The sequence below is a fragment of the Zeus faber genome, assembly GCF_960531495.2.
Source record: "Zeus faber genome assembly, chromosome: 1".
Taxonomy (NCBI): Eukaryota; Metazoa; Chordata; class Actinopteri; order Zeiformes; family Zeidae; genus Zeus; species Zeus faber.
The window spans coordinates 45,423,117-45,437,551 of NC_137193.1; the positions used below are offsets into that span (position 1 = coordinate 45,423,117).

Here is a 14,435-nt window from a genome sequence, read left to right on the forward strand (position 1 = left end):
ATGTAATCTGCAGCCGTTAAGGGCTCATCTCGCCAACACAAAGACAGACAGGAAGGTTAGCCGAGCGCCTCGGTCGGGATCCAAGAGCTCCAGGCGACTGAGGCAGAGATTTGGAACAAAAAAAAAAAGGAACGAGAGGGAAGGGGGAGAGTAGAAACATTTAATCCCCACTGAAAGATACGGTAAAGACATTAGAAATTTAGTCTTAACAAGAATTAAGTCAATCATTTAGTCTCGGGTGAAACTGAAATGTCATGAATACCTGGAAAATTGGAATAAATGAATACTGAAAAGTAAAAAACCATAGTGTGTGTATGTGTGTGCGGTTTCTATGGCTTTGAATTTGCACATAGCAACGAGTACTATACAATGAACAGCTCACAGACACACTCAGACAATGGTTTAATTTGTTCTGTTATATTCCTGCAAATGTTTTTTAAAAGCATGTCTCCCTCAAGCCGTCCGTGTCCGTCTCGCTGTGCGTGGTCAGAGCGGCGTAGCCTGAGGCATACAGCGGGTCCCACGTGTGTCTCTTCATCAGCCGCTCAAACTCTGAGGATGTGTCACCACTCGCTGAGAAATTAGAATTTTGTGTGTCAATGGGAACAGTCTCAAAAATCAGGACGGCATATGCAAACACGGACAGACTGCTCCTCCACCTCTGCTTGCTCCTCCACCTGGCTTGTCCTTCCTCCGGGGGGGGGGCATGGGCAGCATTCAATGCCGCGCCCAGGAACGTGGTTCTATATGTCCATCGCTGGTCAGACGATGATATGTGCATGTTTTTGGTGTAACTGATGTTACATGGAGGAAACCCTATGTGAGCACGGGGAGAACATGCAAACTCCACACAGAAAGGCTCCTAATTGGGAGATATCCTGCCGGAGCACGATGTGAACAGCGCCCCAGGCGGGAATCAAACCCAGGCCCTTCTTGCTGTGAGGCAGCAGTGCAATGCACTGTGACACCTGAGCAATGGAAAGAAGTAACCTGGTCTGACAAGGTATCTTTCACCCTGATTCCTATATTTAGATGGGTTTACGCTTGGAAAAAGCCAAATGATGTCTTCAACGCACAATAATTGTTAACCATGGTGATGGATCTACCAATTAACTATAGAATAATGGGGAGTTGAAGGCACAAAAGTACAAAGACCAGCAAACACCATGCTCTATTAAATCCCAGCTAGAAACATAAGAAAATTAGACTTACTACTGTAGTAGAAGCTGCTTCTCCTCACCATGGAGGCTCTTGAATCTCTTGGGTCTATTATCCCATAATTTAGCATCTTCTTCATAATCTCCTGTTTTCCACTTGCCACCAATCGTGATGTGACTTGTGGCTTTTTTTTTTTTTTTTTGTCAACAACCCAAGCGTCTTGGCCGTCTCTGCTTCTCTGGGGAAGTCGTGTACATGATATCTGTGCTTTCTCTTCAGCGGTCCTCCCTGGCGTTCAACGTACTCCTGGAAGGCCTTCTCTTCAAGGCAGAAACCCCGGCAGCACACAAATAGCATATGATGCCACGCATCCCTGCCAAGAAGCTTCATGTGCTGATCCACTGCAACCTTATCTCCCTCTGTATCTACCTCTATGAGGGGCTCTGAGGGGAAACGACCAGGAGAAACCCACGTAGACCTGGGAAACATGGGAGCAGAGCTCTTAGTGGAGCAGCCGTCCGGGACATCCACCAACTCCAACGACAGGCTCATAATCTGGAGCCTCCAGCTTCTCTTCATACCCATTGTTAGACCATATGGAGTGTCAGAATCCTGAGAAAGGGACTAAAACGGAATACATGTAGATCGATAAAAATGCATCATTGGGAAACATTTCAAAGGAATTTTGTTCAGTTGATTGTTACCTTGTTATGTTGTGCCAAGAAAGTCAGCAGTACGTGATTTATACCCTCTCTGTTAACTGTGAATCTGTTTCAATTTGACACCCATAGTAAATAGAGCAGGTCTCGATAAAGAAATAATCAAATCAGGCTTAATGCTTTAGCTTCTCACCTTGACGCCCCTGGAAAAACATTGAATGAGAACTGATTTTCATGGGTAAGGAAATAAACCCTAAACCATGTTGCGGCAAAACAACAAAAACTGGTTTGACTTGTCGACAAGAGGAAAAGTCCTTCGCCTACAACACTTTTGGGATGGATCTTAATCCGGACAAGCCTAGCAGCTGTCCTTCGTGACAGAACATCAGTTGTTAATGACCAACAGTATTGGCTGCGGTCCTGTGTTAGTATTCTGATTGCATGCTGTGTTTGTTGGGTGCGTCAGCAGGACGAGGAGGTGAATGCAGGCACTCCCCGTGTAGATCCTCTCCGCAGTACCCGGGTCATTCAGGACAGGTGAACACATGGCTCTGCTCTTCCCCTTCACACACCTGAGGAGGCTCTCTGGCCTGAAATTGCATTTTTTATTACTACCATTCCTTTAAATACCTTAGTTCACCCCAAAATACATGCCATATACAGTATGTATATACGTGCCATATACAGTATGCTGTCATTTCATATGCAGATTGATGGAGCTTGCTAAACTCAGCTCTTGGCTTAGTTGTATGTACAGCATTTATTGTTCCATGCTTCATATGTCAATACAGTAAACCTTTGCAAACTCCAGGAGTGCAAACCACTACTTCTACATTGTGATGTATCTTTGTCAATGTTATCAATGTACTTAAGGAAAATCAACTCAAAGTGATTTTTGTTCCAAAGTTTACATCTTTGATTGTAGCATTTGCTAACATTTTGCTTTTTCTTGTGCATGAAATCGGATGTATTGATTTTGTCTAACCTTATCGTACATTTTCTTCTCTGCTCTACTACAGACACCGTCTGGGAGAGAGCTCTGTTCACCTGGATGACGGGAACTTTAGGAGCAATGAGGCATCTCATAATACAGAGAGGCCCCATAGAATTGCGTTTGAGGACAGTCTTGCGAAGATCTACAAGAGTATGTACACAGAGGCGTCACTAAACAACTCCTCGTTGCACAGCACATTCCAAAGCTCTTTGTAATAGCATCAGGATGGCAAAGGAATATCGCACTAGACAAGATATTAAACAGCACAGACATGTGTCATGCCCAAGATTCGGGAGAAGCTAATTACAATGTTTGCTTTGTCATGCCTTGACAAAGCTAATTGTAGCAACCTTAACTTATTGCCTAAATATGCCGTTGATGCTGTTAAAGGTCACCGCTTAGAGTCCTTTTCAACAAGTTAATGTACACAGATCAGCCACAACATTAAAACCACCTGCCTCGTGTGGCCAAAACAGCTCTGAACGGTCGAGGCATAGACTCCACAAGAGCTCTGAAGTTGTCCTGTGGTATCTGGCACCAAGACGTTAGCAGCAGCAGATCCTTTAAGTCCTGGAAGTGTAGAGGTGGGGCCCCCATGGATTAGGCTTGTTGTTCCACCACATCCCATAGATGCTCGATAGGATTGAGATGTGGGGAATTTGGAGGCCAAGTCAACACCTTGAACTCTTTGTCATGTTCCACAAACCATTCCTGAACATTTTTTGCAGTGTGTCAGGGCACATTATCCTGCTGGAAGAGGCCACTGCCATCAGGGAATACCGTTGCCATGAAGTGTGTACTTGGTCTGCAACAAAGTTTAGGTAGGTGGTACGTGTCAAAGTAACATCCACATTAATGCCAGGACCCAAGGTTCCCCAGTAGATCATTGCCCAGAGTATCACACTGCTTCTGCCGGCTTGCCTTCTTCCCATTGTGCATCCTGAAGCCATCTCTTCCCAGGTGAACGATGCACTTGTGGCCATCCATATGATAGAAGATAAAACATGATTCATCAGAACAGGCCACTTTCTTCCATTCCTTCTGACGCCAACGTGCCCATTGTAGGTGCCTTCGGTGGTGGACAGGTGTCAGCATGGGCACTCTCACCGGTCTGCAACTACGCACTGTGTTTTCACCATTCTATAATAGCCACCATTAACTTTTTCACCAATTTGTGCTACAATACTGCTACATTTCTGTGGGATCGAACCAGAAGGGCTAGCCTTCTCTCCCCACGCACATCAATGAGCCCATGGGCGCCCATGACCCTGTCGCCGGTTCACCAGTTGTCCTTCCTTGGACCATCTTTGTGAGGTACTAACCACTGCATACCAGGAACACCCCACAAGACCTGCTGTGACCCCGTCGTCTAGCCATCACATTTTGGCCCTTGTTAAAGTCGCTCAGATCGTTACACTTGCCCATTCTTTCTGCTTCCAACACATCAACTCCAAGAACTGACTGTTCACTTGCTGTCTAATATACTGTATCCCACCCCTTGACAGGTGCCATTGGAACGAGGTGATCAATGTTATTCACCTCACCGGTCAGTGGTTTTAATGTTGTGGCTGATCAGTGTGTCCCTGAGATCCCCAAAACATGTCTTTGAAGTGTTTTGCTGATAATAGCACTCAAATCATGCATTCTAGCTATTCTAGTATGCCTCGTTACACTTCTGTTTCAGTCCTTCCCATTCTCCCATTTTATTCTCCTGCCATTTTCCGTAACAGTGTTAAGATGGAGCTCATCTTACATGCAACTAACAGACGAATACAGTAAACATTATTGTGGACCCCGCTGCAAGTTACTCCAGTAACTTTCTAGCTAATTACATCAAATATATTACCTCAGCTATTAGCATTAGCTAGTGCTAAACGACAAAAGAAACACACAGCACAATTATTTTTTTAGATAGGCCCACTTACATTTCCCTTATCTGCAATTTTGTTGTGGTTTGGGAAGTTGCCATCAAAAATAAACTTTATCCACTCAGTTCTTCTGCGTTCTGAGGCTGGAGGCCGATATAGCAATTTGTGCTGGACTGTGCATCCAAAAACAGAGCAGAGTGACTGAGACAGTGTCCCCATTACACACGGTAATATTTTTTGTTTCATTCAATTACAATAAATACATCCACAATAAAAACTGTTATTGGTTTTGTTTGGAGCAATGGGGAGCAGGGATGCACAGCGGTTCTGCAGCGGTCATCAGAGTGGAGATCGGCGATGCAGGCAACTTTTTTATTAAGGTTAAAAGTACTGGAAAAATTTTCGGGGGGGGCGGCAAGAGGACAGTGGGAAAGAAGAGTGAAATACAGGAGAATCCTGGGAAAAATTGGAGAGTTGACAGGTATGCTCCTGATATTGTGGTGTAAATCCTCACATTGCAAATTTAGTATAGTTGTTCGCACATTGAATCGAATGCTGTGAGACTAAACTAAAACAGTTTACATTTTTTAAATGTATTTATTAATCTACATAGGGAACATTTTGTATTTCAGAGTAAATATGTGATATCACATACAAATGTTATACTTGTACACTTAACTATAAAAAGTCTGGGCCAACCAGCAAAAATTCATGAAATCAATTGTTTCTGGAGCGACAGCTGTGATAAATGTTACTCGAGTTAATGAGTGTATTTTGGCTTGACATTGATTTTCTATGAAGAAAAAATAATTACAACTTATTCAGTCCATATGTAGGACATTGCAAGTAATGCAACAGATGTCTTTGTGCAGCCCTGAGAAAAATAAAATGAACCAGCCGTTCAATCATTTTTCAGAGAAAAATACATATTTGTCTTGTAGAACTGCATACTGATTGACCCATGTCATACTCTTATTTATGAATACACAAGGTTATTGTTGGCAAAGCAGTTTTAACACTTTTTACTAAAGACTGTTAAAGGTGCAGTGTGTAGAATTTATAGAACATTATATTCACAAATTTGTTTGTCTATCATCCCATTAAAAGAATTATCGTGTTGCCATACCTTCAGATGAGCCAATTGTATCTACATAGGGAGCGGGTACACTTCACGGAGGCCACCATGTTTCTAGAGAAGCCCAGAACAGACGAACCAAACACAGGCTCTAGAGAGGGCCTTTCGCAGCCACCATCTCTTCCATCTCTCTACCACTAGATGCAATTAAATTATATGTGTGCAAGTATAAAGCGATGTCTTCTGACAAATCATTTGTATGGACTAAAACAAAAAATGTATGCAAGCCTAAAAAGCTTTTTAATGAGTCTGTCACAAAATGATGAAAATACAATTGTTTGCCATGACCATTGCCATCAAAAAGTTACAGAGTATCATATTTTAAAAATGTAATTTCTTATTTTGCATTACTTTTCATTCTTAATAAATCAACTTTATCTAAAGCGGGGCTGTTCGTGATCAACTTTACTTCCTCAGCAGATATTTCAATTGGAAAGGCACAGGCATGTCTTGTTCAATGATTATTTTTGATAAATAGCGCAGACAATCACGCAGTTCATCTTTATTTGGATTTGTGGTAATCCATGTAGAGGCTCTTTCAATAGGGGTTCCATCAGACCAGGACTCCAAGCTACTTCTTGTGGAATTTCTTTTTCTTTTTGAACCTGCCAGCAGCCTGGGCTGCTTTCTCTGCCATGATATGCTGATACTTCTTCTTGTTGTTTCTGTTTAGAGGAAAAAGCAGAAAAACACTGGTTACATAGAGGGTGGTCACCATATTGACGTTTAAGTTAACGATTGTCATACAAATAATAATGATTAACAATTGCTCATTTTATGCCACTATGATAGTGTATTAATCACCCATCATATGAAGAGCCTTTTTAGAACATAGAAACTTGGGTAGTTAATTTGCCTCAACCCCAAATGATGGAAATTCACATTTTATTGATTGTACATTATTGCAACATTGTTAACATGGTCACGTCATCTTGGCAATTCTACAAAATGGCCGCCAGCAGCAATAATTACAGACTTATTATGTAATAACTGTAAAATCTGTAGACACAAAGTATTGTAGTAAAGTAAAAAAGCTTTTGACTGGGCCTGTAGCTTACGTTAGTCATAAATTCCTATTTTGTTAAATCTGTGAAGACTGTTTGCAGTACATTCTACTTCCTGATCAATGTTAATCATTTAAATATGATGTGTGATAACTTGGGACGTACTGCCTGAATTCAGCGTCAGCCAGCAGCTCCTCCACCATCGTTCTCTTCCTCTCCTTCTTTGGAATGCGGGAATGATAGAAGTCCATCGGGTTGTCCACCACCGTACCAATCTACAATACAAGCACACATGGAACAGTTTTAACCAATTCAATCAAATCTACCAATCTTTTCATAACCAACACATGTTTTAATTTGCTGACATTGTGTGATGACAGGGACTAACAGGATTAAAATCACTCAAACCCCCTTTCCCACTAGACCAAAACCCACAACGCCTGGTTACATGAGAAGGTTCTGGAAAAACTAATGGAGGTTGACATGGGGAGAGGCCTTTTCTTCTCACTAACCTGGAAGTATTTGGGGAGGCCTTCTCGGTCGTTCTTCTTGAAGAACTTCTTGGGGTCCATGGAGCGTCTCATCTGGAGGACCCGGAGGTCGGTCTTCAGCTCGCGGGTCAGCTCCGGGGCCTTCATGTTGAACCACCCGTCTCCTGTTGTTTGCTCCCTCACCTCCTGGAGAAGATGAGGAGGCTCGCTTAGAGAAGGGTTTGTCAAACCTTTTCCCCCCCCTCAATCAAGCCTGAGTCAATCGGAGACCCCCGCCCCGCCTGATAGACTTTGTGTGACACCTTTCTACTGCAACTGACAACCAATATATAGCTTCACTGCAACAAACTACAACCAATTTAACTGCTTCAACTATTTGCCATGGATAAATATTGATTGCCTGGAAAGTATTGGTAAATTGTTAGTAGAAGAGAATATCTTCAAGACAAAAATCCGATACTAGTTTTCATTCAACTTTCATTCATCATGTTCTTCATTATCTAGTTTTAAATGTGTAATAACACATCCAGAGCAGAGAACCAAAGGAAGCCTTGAAGGTTTTTAAAATCTGCCATTAAACACTCAGCATTATCGTGTTTATCTATTACAAATGATATATTTAGGAGCACCATCATGTTTGACTCACTTTGTTTTTCAGTTTTAATTTGCGTTTGGCTTCAATATATGGAGGCGCCGCGTTGTGCTTTTCAAATTCTGGACCGATCACACTCTTCTTCATCACCTGTCGATGCAGAGACAAACTTTTTTTTTTCCAAACACAGGAAACGTTCAAAAATACAAACATAACCACAGCTTTATGATACAGATTCAAATAGGACTCAAGACCAACCATAAAAATGAAAAACAAATTCTTGGGTATATTACATTTACCCATCCTTGCATAACTGGAAAATGCATTACTCATTCTGCACCACAGATCACCTCCAAAAAGGCGAAAGGGAAAAGAAAAATCAATGAAAGTTATTTACCTCATCTTGGATCTTCTGTTGCTTCAGTTTTTTCAGGGAACTGGAGACAGGCTTTGATTTGCTGCCATCAAAATTGATGTATAATCCCCCAAGATCCTTCACTCGGAGGCCCGGGTCAATACAGCTGGACAACTCTTTCCTGAAAAAAATTGGCAAAGTGAGAGGATTCCTCGGGAGGTTGGGTCAGGTCTCATTCATTATGATAGAAATATAATACAATGCTGGATGTGAGCTGTGAGGCTATTTTGTCTGTACGTGCAGGGAAACTCAATACCCCGACGATATCGATGAATAACTTGGAGCCATGAAAGCGGGTGTTTACAATTTATGGGTAAGAGAGCGAAAAGGAAAGAGAATCCCTTTGAAAGAGCTGACTTTATAAATAGCAAAATTAAGATACCGAGCATATAGGCCTTAAATCATGTCGGCCAATGAGGTAACGGGACGTACATGGCATGTCGGTACGTGAGCTTTTTTGGGGTCGTTTGCATGCATGTCTTTCTGGCACAAAATATAACACTCACGATCGAGGATTTCTGCTGAAGAAGAGCATCCGTGCGTCTTCATCATCGTCATCTTCTCCCTCCTCGTCCACAAACGGTTCCTCCTGGTCGTCTTCTTCCTGACCACCAACCTTCTCCTGGACATACTGCTCGTCGGCCTCCTCCCCCGGCCGCGTGTCAATCACAAACAGGCCATCCACTGCCACCGTGGGCTTCTTGGAAGGCCCTGCCCTCTCTTCTTCTGTGTGTCCGGAATCCTCCTCCTCTTCCTCCTCTTCATCTTCCTCATCATCACTGCTGTCTAGCAGGCTGATACTTCCTGTTCTTTTGACAACTACAGTATATTTCGATTGCTGCTCAGCACCACAGTCCAGGCTCACTTTCTTCTCCTGGGTGGAGGTCACCTGAATGGACTCAACTAGGGTGTCTTGCCTAGCATCCGGTTCTGATGTGCCAGTGAGCTGATGAGCGGATGTGCCAGCGACTGTTTCCTGGGTGTCTGTGTGGGTGCCAGCACTGTCTACCTCCATGGCTTCTTCTTCGTCATCGTCATCATCATCATCATCATCATCATTCCCTTGTTCTGTGGCTTCACGGGAAGCAGCACTGTGATCTACTGTTACTGAAACAGAGTGGCATTGTGGGGGTTCTGGTAGCTCCACTGATGGTCCCGTTTCCTGCATCGTCACCATCTCTGAGATGCAAACATCCCCATCCTCAGCTGATGTCTCCCTCTGCTGGTCGTCGGCTGCCACTGCAGGCTCAGAGAGAGCCAGAGTTCCCACCGTGTGATCATTCGACCCAATTCCAGATCCACTGATAGTGACGTGAAAATCTGGGGATTTTTGGGGAGCACTGGCAGACAGTATTGAGCTGGTTTCACTAATCACCACATCAGCAACAGACACTGTCACAGTCCCTCGATTTCCAACTTCGATCATCTCAGCGTCCTCCGATGTATTGTCATTTGGCCCGAGGGGAATATTTGTCACATTTTCCTCGTCTTCATCCTCTAATGTTAGGGTTTTTTCCTCCTCCAACACTGTGCAGTCTGCGTCAGCCATCATGCTCTTCCCCTCTGTCAGTTCTTCCACCATGTCACCCTCAAGGTCCTTCTCTCCTGGTTCTTCGTCTCCTTCCTTGGCCCTAGTCCTCTCCAGAACGACACAGGGGAGCTTGGCGCTGAGCCTTGTGGCTGGAGTGGACCGGCTGCTATTACCTGAGCCAGTGCGGCTAGTGCAGGGCGTCCCCCTGCCACGCGAGGAGCCCGGTGGAAAAGATAATTCAGCCAGCTCCAGATCCGAGTCCACGGGCATGGTGCTAGTGGATTTTGCCCGGCTGCGTGTGGTCCTCTGTGGCGGCGAGCTGGGTCCGGACTCAAACCCCTCAGACTCACAGGACTGGGACTCACTGACGATCAGAGAGGCAGCTGCCGTCCCTCTTACAGACCTGGTCTTCCGTCCACTTGGAGCAGATGACTGGGAGCTTTCCGAGGCTTCATCCAGGTGCATGGGGATGGGCTGCGCAAGGAGGGCTGTGCGTCTTCTGGAACGTGAGGTTCTGCCGGTGGCTTCAGAGACACCGGACGTGCAGCTCTCGGCATCTGAAAGCCGTACTTGTTCTGCCCGCGGCTGTTTGGTGCGGACTCTGGTGCTCCTCCTCTGGCTCCGAGTGACCCTCTTGGCATCCGACACTACGGAGCCGCAGGACTCGTCTTCCTGGTCGGCCATCTCACTCTGACTGTGAGACGTACAAGACCTTGCGGGGGTTCTCCTGGTTCTCGTGCTCCGCCGCGTACCCTGTTCCCCTTTGGATGCAGAGACTACTGACGAACAGGATTCTGCATCCGAGCCTTCGCCATCCTCCACCCAAGGTGGAGGTCGTCTCCTCCTCCCCTGGCTCTGAGCGACCGCTGGTTTGCCGTCCAATAAGGCCGAGCAGCTCGACTCCACGTCGGAGACGTCGGCTTCGTGGGCGGAACCCTGAGGCGTGGTCGGTGGCTCTGGACTGTGGAGTCTGAAGGCCCTGGTGCATCTTCGCAATGGGGATGTGACGGGTCCTCCCTGACTCTCCTCAGGCTGGCTGCTGGACTCCTCTTCCCGGGCAGGCGTCTCTGCTTGCCTCGCCGTCCTTCTGGTGGTTCGGCGACCAGTTAATGGGGTGGCCTGCATTCATTAAACATTCAAAAGTTACAAAATAAAGGGAAATGTTTACAACTTACGCTTGTGTACACTCCATGAATGGGGGTTTGTTTGTCAACATATGTGGACATGTTTACTATTAGTGGGAACTCTCGGCGTAAAGACCACGTGACCGCGTGCAGCTAAAGATCCCAATAAAAATACGTTGTTTTTTTTCCATCGATCACTTATCAATACCAAACAGACACACCGTGCGTCGTGTACGCCCCGAACTCACCTGCGCTCCAGCCGATTCATCGGAGTTTGTTTTATTCGGGGAGGACACGCGCGCCCCTCTCCTGGTGGCCACCATTTTGCAATGACGTCACGCACGTCTTTTTCTTCTGGTTTTAGTTTTGCTGCGGCTCGTGGCGCGCTACCGCCACCAGCTGGAGGGTGGAGCAAGAACACCTTTATTTTTGATCCTCAGAAATGACTACTTTAAGAACAAAGTCTATTCATCAATGTTGCTCCTTCTGAATCGGAAATCAACATGCAAGTCGCTGTTGAATTATAATTATAATATGTATTCATATAATGTAATAATATTATTGTTTGACAATAATTATTATTGTTATTCACAACTACGGGACAGCTACAGACCCCTCCCCCGCCCTGCCTTTGGTAAGGCGGATCACACCTCCATTTTTCTCCTACCAACCTACAGACCGGTTTTTCGGACAGTCCAACGCTGGAGTGAGGATTCCACTGCTCCACTCTCCAGGACTGTTTCGAAACCACGGACTGGCAGATGTTCTGTGTTGCTGCTGATGGGGACATCCATGCATACACAGACTCTGTCTCAGCCTACATCTCCAAGTGCATTGATGATGTCGTCCCGAGAGTCAAGATCAGGACTTTCCCTAACCAGAAGCCCCGGGTTAATGGTGATGTCCGTGTTAAGCTCAGAGCACGGTCCTCCGCCTATAACTCTGGGGACATGGAGACCTTGAGGAAGTCCAGGTATGACCTTCGGAAAGCCATCAGAGATGCCAAAAGAGCCTACTGGGACAAGGTGGAGTCGGACTACCACAGTTCCGACCCTAAACGCATGTGGTGTGGACTGCGCACCATCACAGACTATAAAGGGAGAAACAGGAGTGATGCCCAGCCAGCCACTTCTCTTCCCCATGAGCTCAACACCTTCTACGCATGATGATGCGCTCTGTTCTCGTCTACGGCTGACGTGAGGAGAGCTCTTTAAAGAGTAAACCCTCGCAAGTCTCCAGGTCCGGATGGCATTCCAGGCCATGTCCTCAGAGCGTGCGCCCACCAGCTGGCAGAGGTATTCACCTCCATATTCAACCTCTTCCTGATCCAGTCTACAGTTCCCACCTGCTTCAAACAGACAACCATTGCCCCGGTACCAAAGAAACAACCCATCACCTGCCTGAATGACTATCGCCCGTAGCACTGACCTCTACCATCATGAAGTGCTTTGAGCGGCTAGTCAGAACCCACATCTGCTCCTCCTGACAACCCTGGACCCCCTTCAATTTGCACATCACCCAAACAGATCTACGGACGACGCCATCGCCCTGGCAGTGCACACCACCCTCTCCCAGCTGGACAAGAGCAACACATACAGGACAATGCTGTTTGTAGATTACAGCTCAGCATTCAACACCATTGTGCCCGCTAAGCTTGTTCCCCAGCTCAGGATCCTGGGTCTTACCACCTCCCTCTGTAATTGGATCCTGGACTCCCTGACGGGCAGACCCCAGGTGGTGAGAATGGGAAACCTGCCGATCGTAAGGGGCTCCAGAGGGTGGTGAAGACAGCGGAGCGCATCATTGGCTGCCACCTCCCCTCCGTGCAAGGCATCTACCGCACACGATGCCTTAGGAAAGCACGGAAAATCATAAAGGACTCCAGCCACCCAGGCTACGGACTGTTCACGCTGCTGCCTTCTGGTCAACGGTACCGGAGCATCCGTGTATGGACCACCAGACTCACCAACAGTTTTTACCCTCAGGCCATCAGGCTTCTCAACCTGCAACATCTGTAGTCACCAATGTAAATGAAATGTACATCACCACAGCTACATGTACATATCCACCGGCACGCCTTCACTTTATATTTATATCCATATCTTGTGCAATAGACTGACCAATTTCTGTTGGAGCTGCTACAATGTTCCAGTTATTTTAGTTTCCGTTTTAGGATTATTGTTTTTATTTTCATTTTATGTACATACACTGTGACTCTTGCCCGTATTTGTAACATCGACCTTTACTTTCTATTTTTTTAAATTTATTTTATTTAAATTTTTTTAATTTTATATTTTTATATTTTACTCTTATTTTATTAAAACAATATATATTTCCTCCTTATAGTTGCCTTGTTATTCTATCTTTATATGCCCACTACACAGTTGTTGCCTGTCATGCCCCAAGAATGTCACTGTACCGAATGACCTTGCGTTGTACTGTACACTTGACAAATAAAACACTTTGAACTTTTGAACTTTGAATTATTAAATAATACCTGAAAAAATATTTGTGTAGCCCTTTTCATACATATCAAGCTGCTCAAAGTGTCAACAATCAAGCAATCATAGAATGAAAAAAAAGTAAAGAGTAAAATGCTCAAATTGCTCAAAATACGGTTTAAGTCTTTTCAAGTCTATATTTTATATTCTATTTTGAACATGTGAAACATGTTTCTTTTCTCTATTTACTAAAAAATAACAAGATGTGTTTGTATGTCAAACTGATTGTATATGTTGACATTGATCATGCAACTTAACAGCATACGGGCGCGTCCACGTATGCTGTGCCCCCAGAGGAAGGACAAGTCAAGGATGGGTTAAACACAGAGGCCTCATTTCACCCGCCACCATCCAAAGCATGTGCATGTGTGTGTGTGTGTGTGTGTGTGTGCGTGCATGTGTTGTAGTGTGGTGTGTGACAAATAAAGATTGTTCTTCTTCTCATTCAGGTGTGTGTTTGATGAAGGCTTCCTCACTTCCGACGTGACTGGACGAGCAGAGCAAACAACAGAGTGCCCCCTAGACCCACTGCAGTGGGATTTGACGTTGTGATCCGGCTACTGAGGCAGAGAGGGGAGTCTGACCAGCTCACACGATGTCCACAGACCTCACACAACCTGGTACATCTGCTGGCTGACACTCTGCTAGAGATCTAGATCACATGTGTTCAGTGAAGCACGCAGATCAATGTTTACCTTTTACAAGGTATGATCTGGGTAATAACACCATCATGGGACAAAGTGTCCTCCACACTCTGCCCTGTTGACCAGGCGCTTTTAATATGCGTCCCTTGGGTGCTGACTTTCGCAAGGTCGCTTGGCTTTGAACCTTCGAGGCCTCAAACCCTCAAGTCATCATACAATAATTTATCTGTTTGAGCTGGACATGTTCTCAGCCGCCACTACACCACCATGGTGCAACCAGGTCGCATTCAGGCCCGACCCTGGTCTCCAGGCCCTTTTA

At 45.3% G+C, this 14,435-nt stretch overlaps 1 protein-coding gene across 1 annotated transcript; it reads right to left on the reverse strand.

Moving 5' to 3' along the window:
- Window positions 1-5,138: 5,138 nt before the first annotated feature.
- Window positions 5,139-11,300, reverse strand: dnttip2 (deoxynucleotidyltransferase, terminal, interacting protein 2). The gene is made up of 7 exons (XM_080018122.1): window positions 11,220-11,300; window positions 8,823-10,966; window positions 8,299-8,437; window positions 7,956-8,051; window positions 7,331-7,495; window positions 6,984-7,093; window positions 5,139-6,479 (listed from the first exon to the last, which is right to left on the reverse strand). The coding sequence occupies exons 1-7, from the start codon at window positions 11,292-11,294 to the stop codon at window positions 6,386-6,388; spliced, it is 2,823 nt and encodes a 940-aa protein (XP_079874248.1). The 5' UTR covers window positions 11,295-11,300; the 3' UTR covers window positions 5,139-6,385.
- Between the last annotated feature and the right edge of the window lie 3,135 nt (window positions 11,301-14,435).

Coding starts and splice junctions, on each gene's coding strand:
- dnttip2 (XM_080018122.1), bottom strand. CDS start 11,294: ATGGTGGCCACCAGGAGAGGGGCGCGCGTGTCCTCCCCGAATAAAACA. Junction 8,438..8,822: donor TTCAGCAGAAATCCTCGATC/GTGAGTGTTATA, acceptor AATTTTTTTCAG/GAAAGAGTTGTCCAGCTGTA. Junction 8,052..8,298: donor AACAGAAGATCCAAGATGAG/GTAAATAACTTT, acceptor CTGCATCGACAG/GTGATGAAGAAGAGTGTGAT.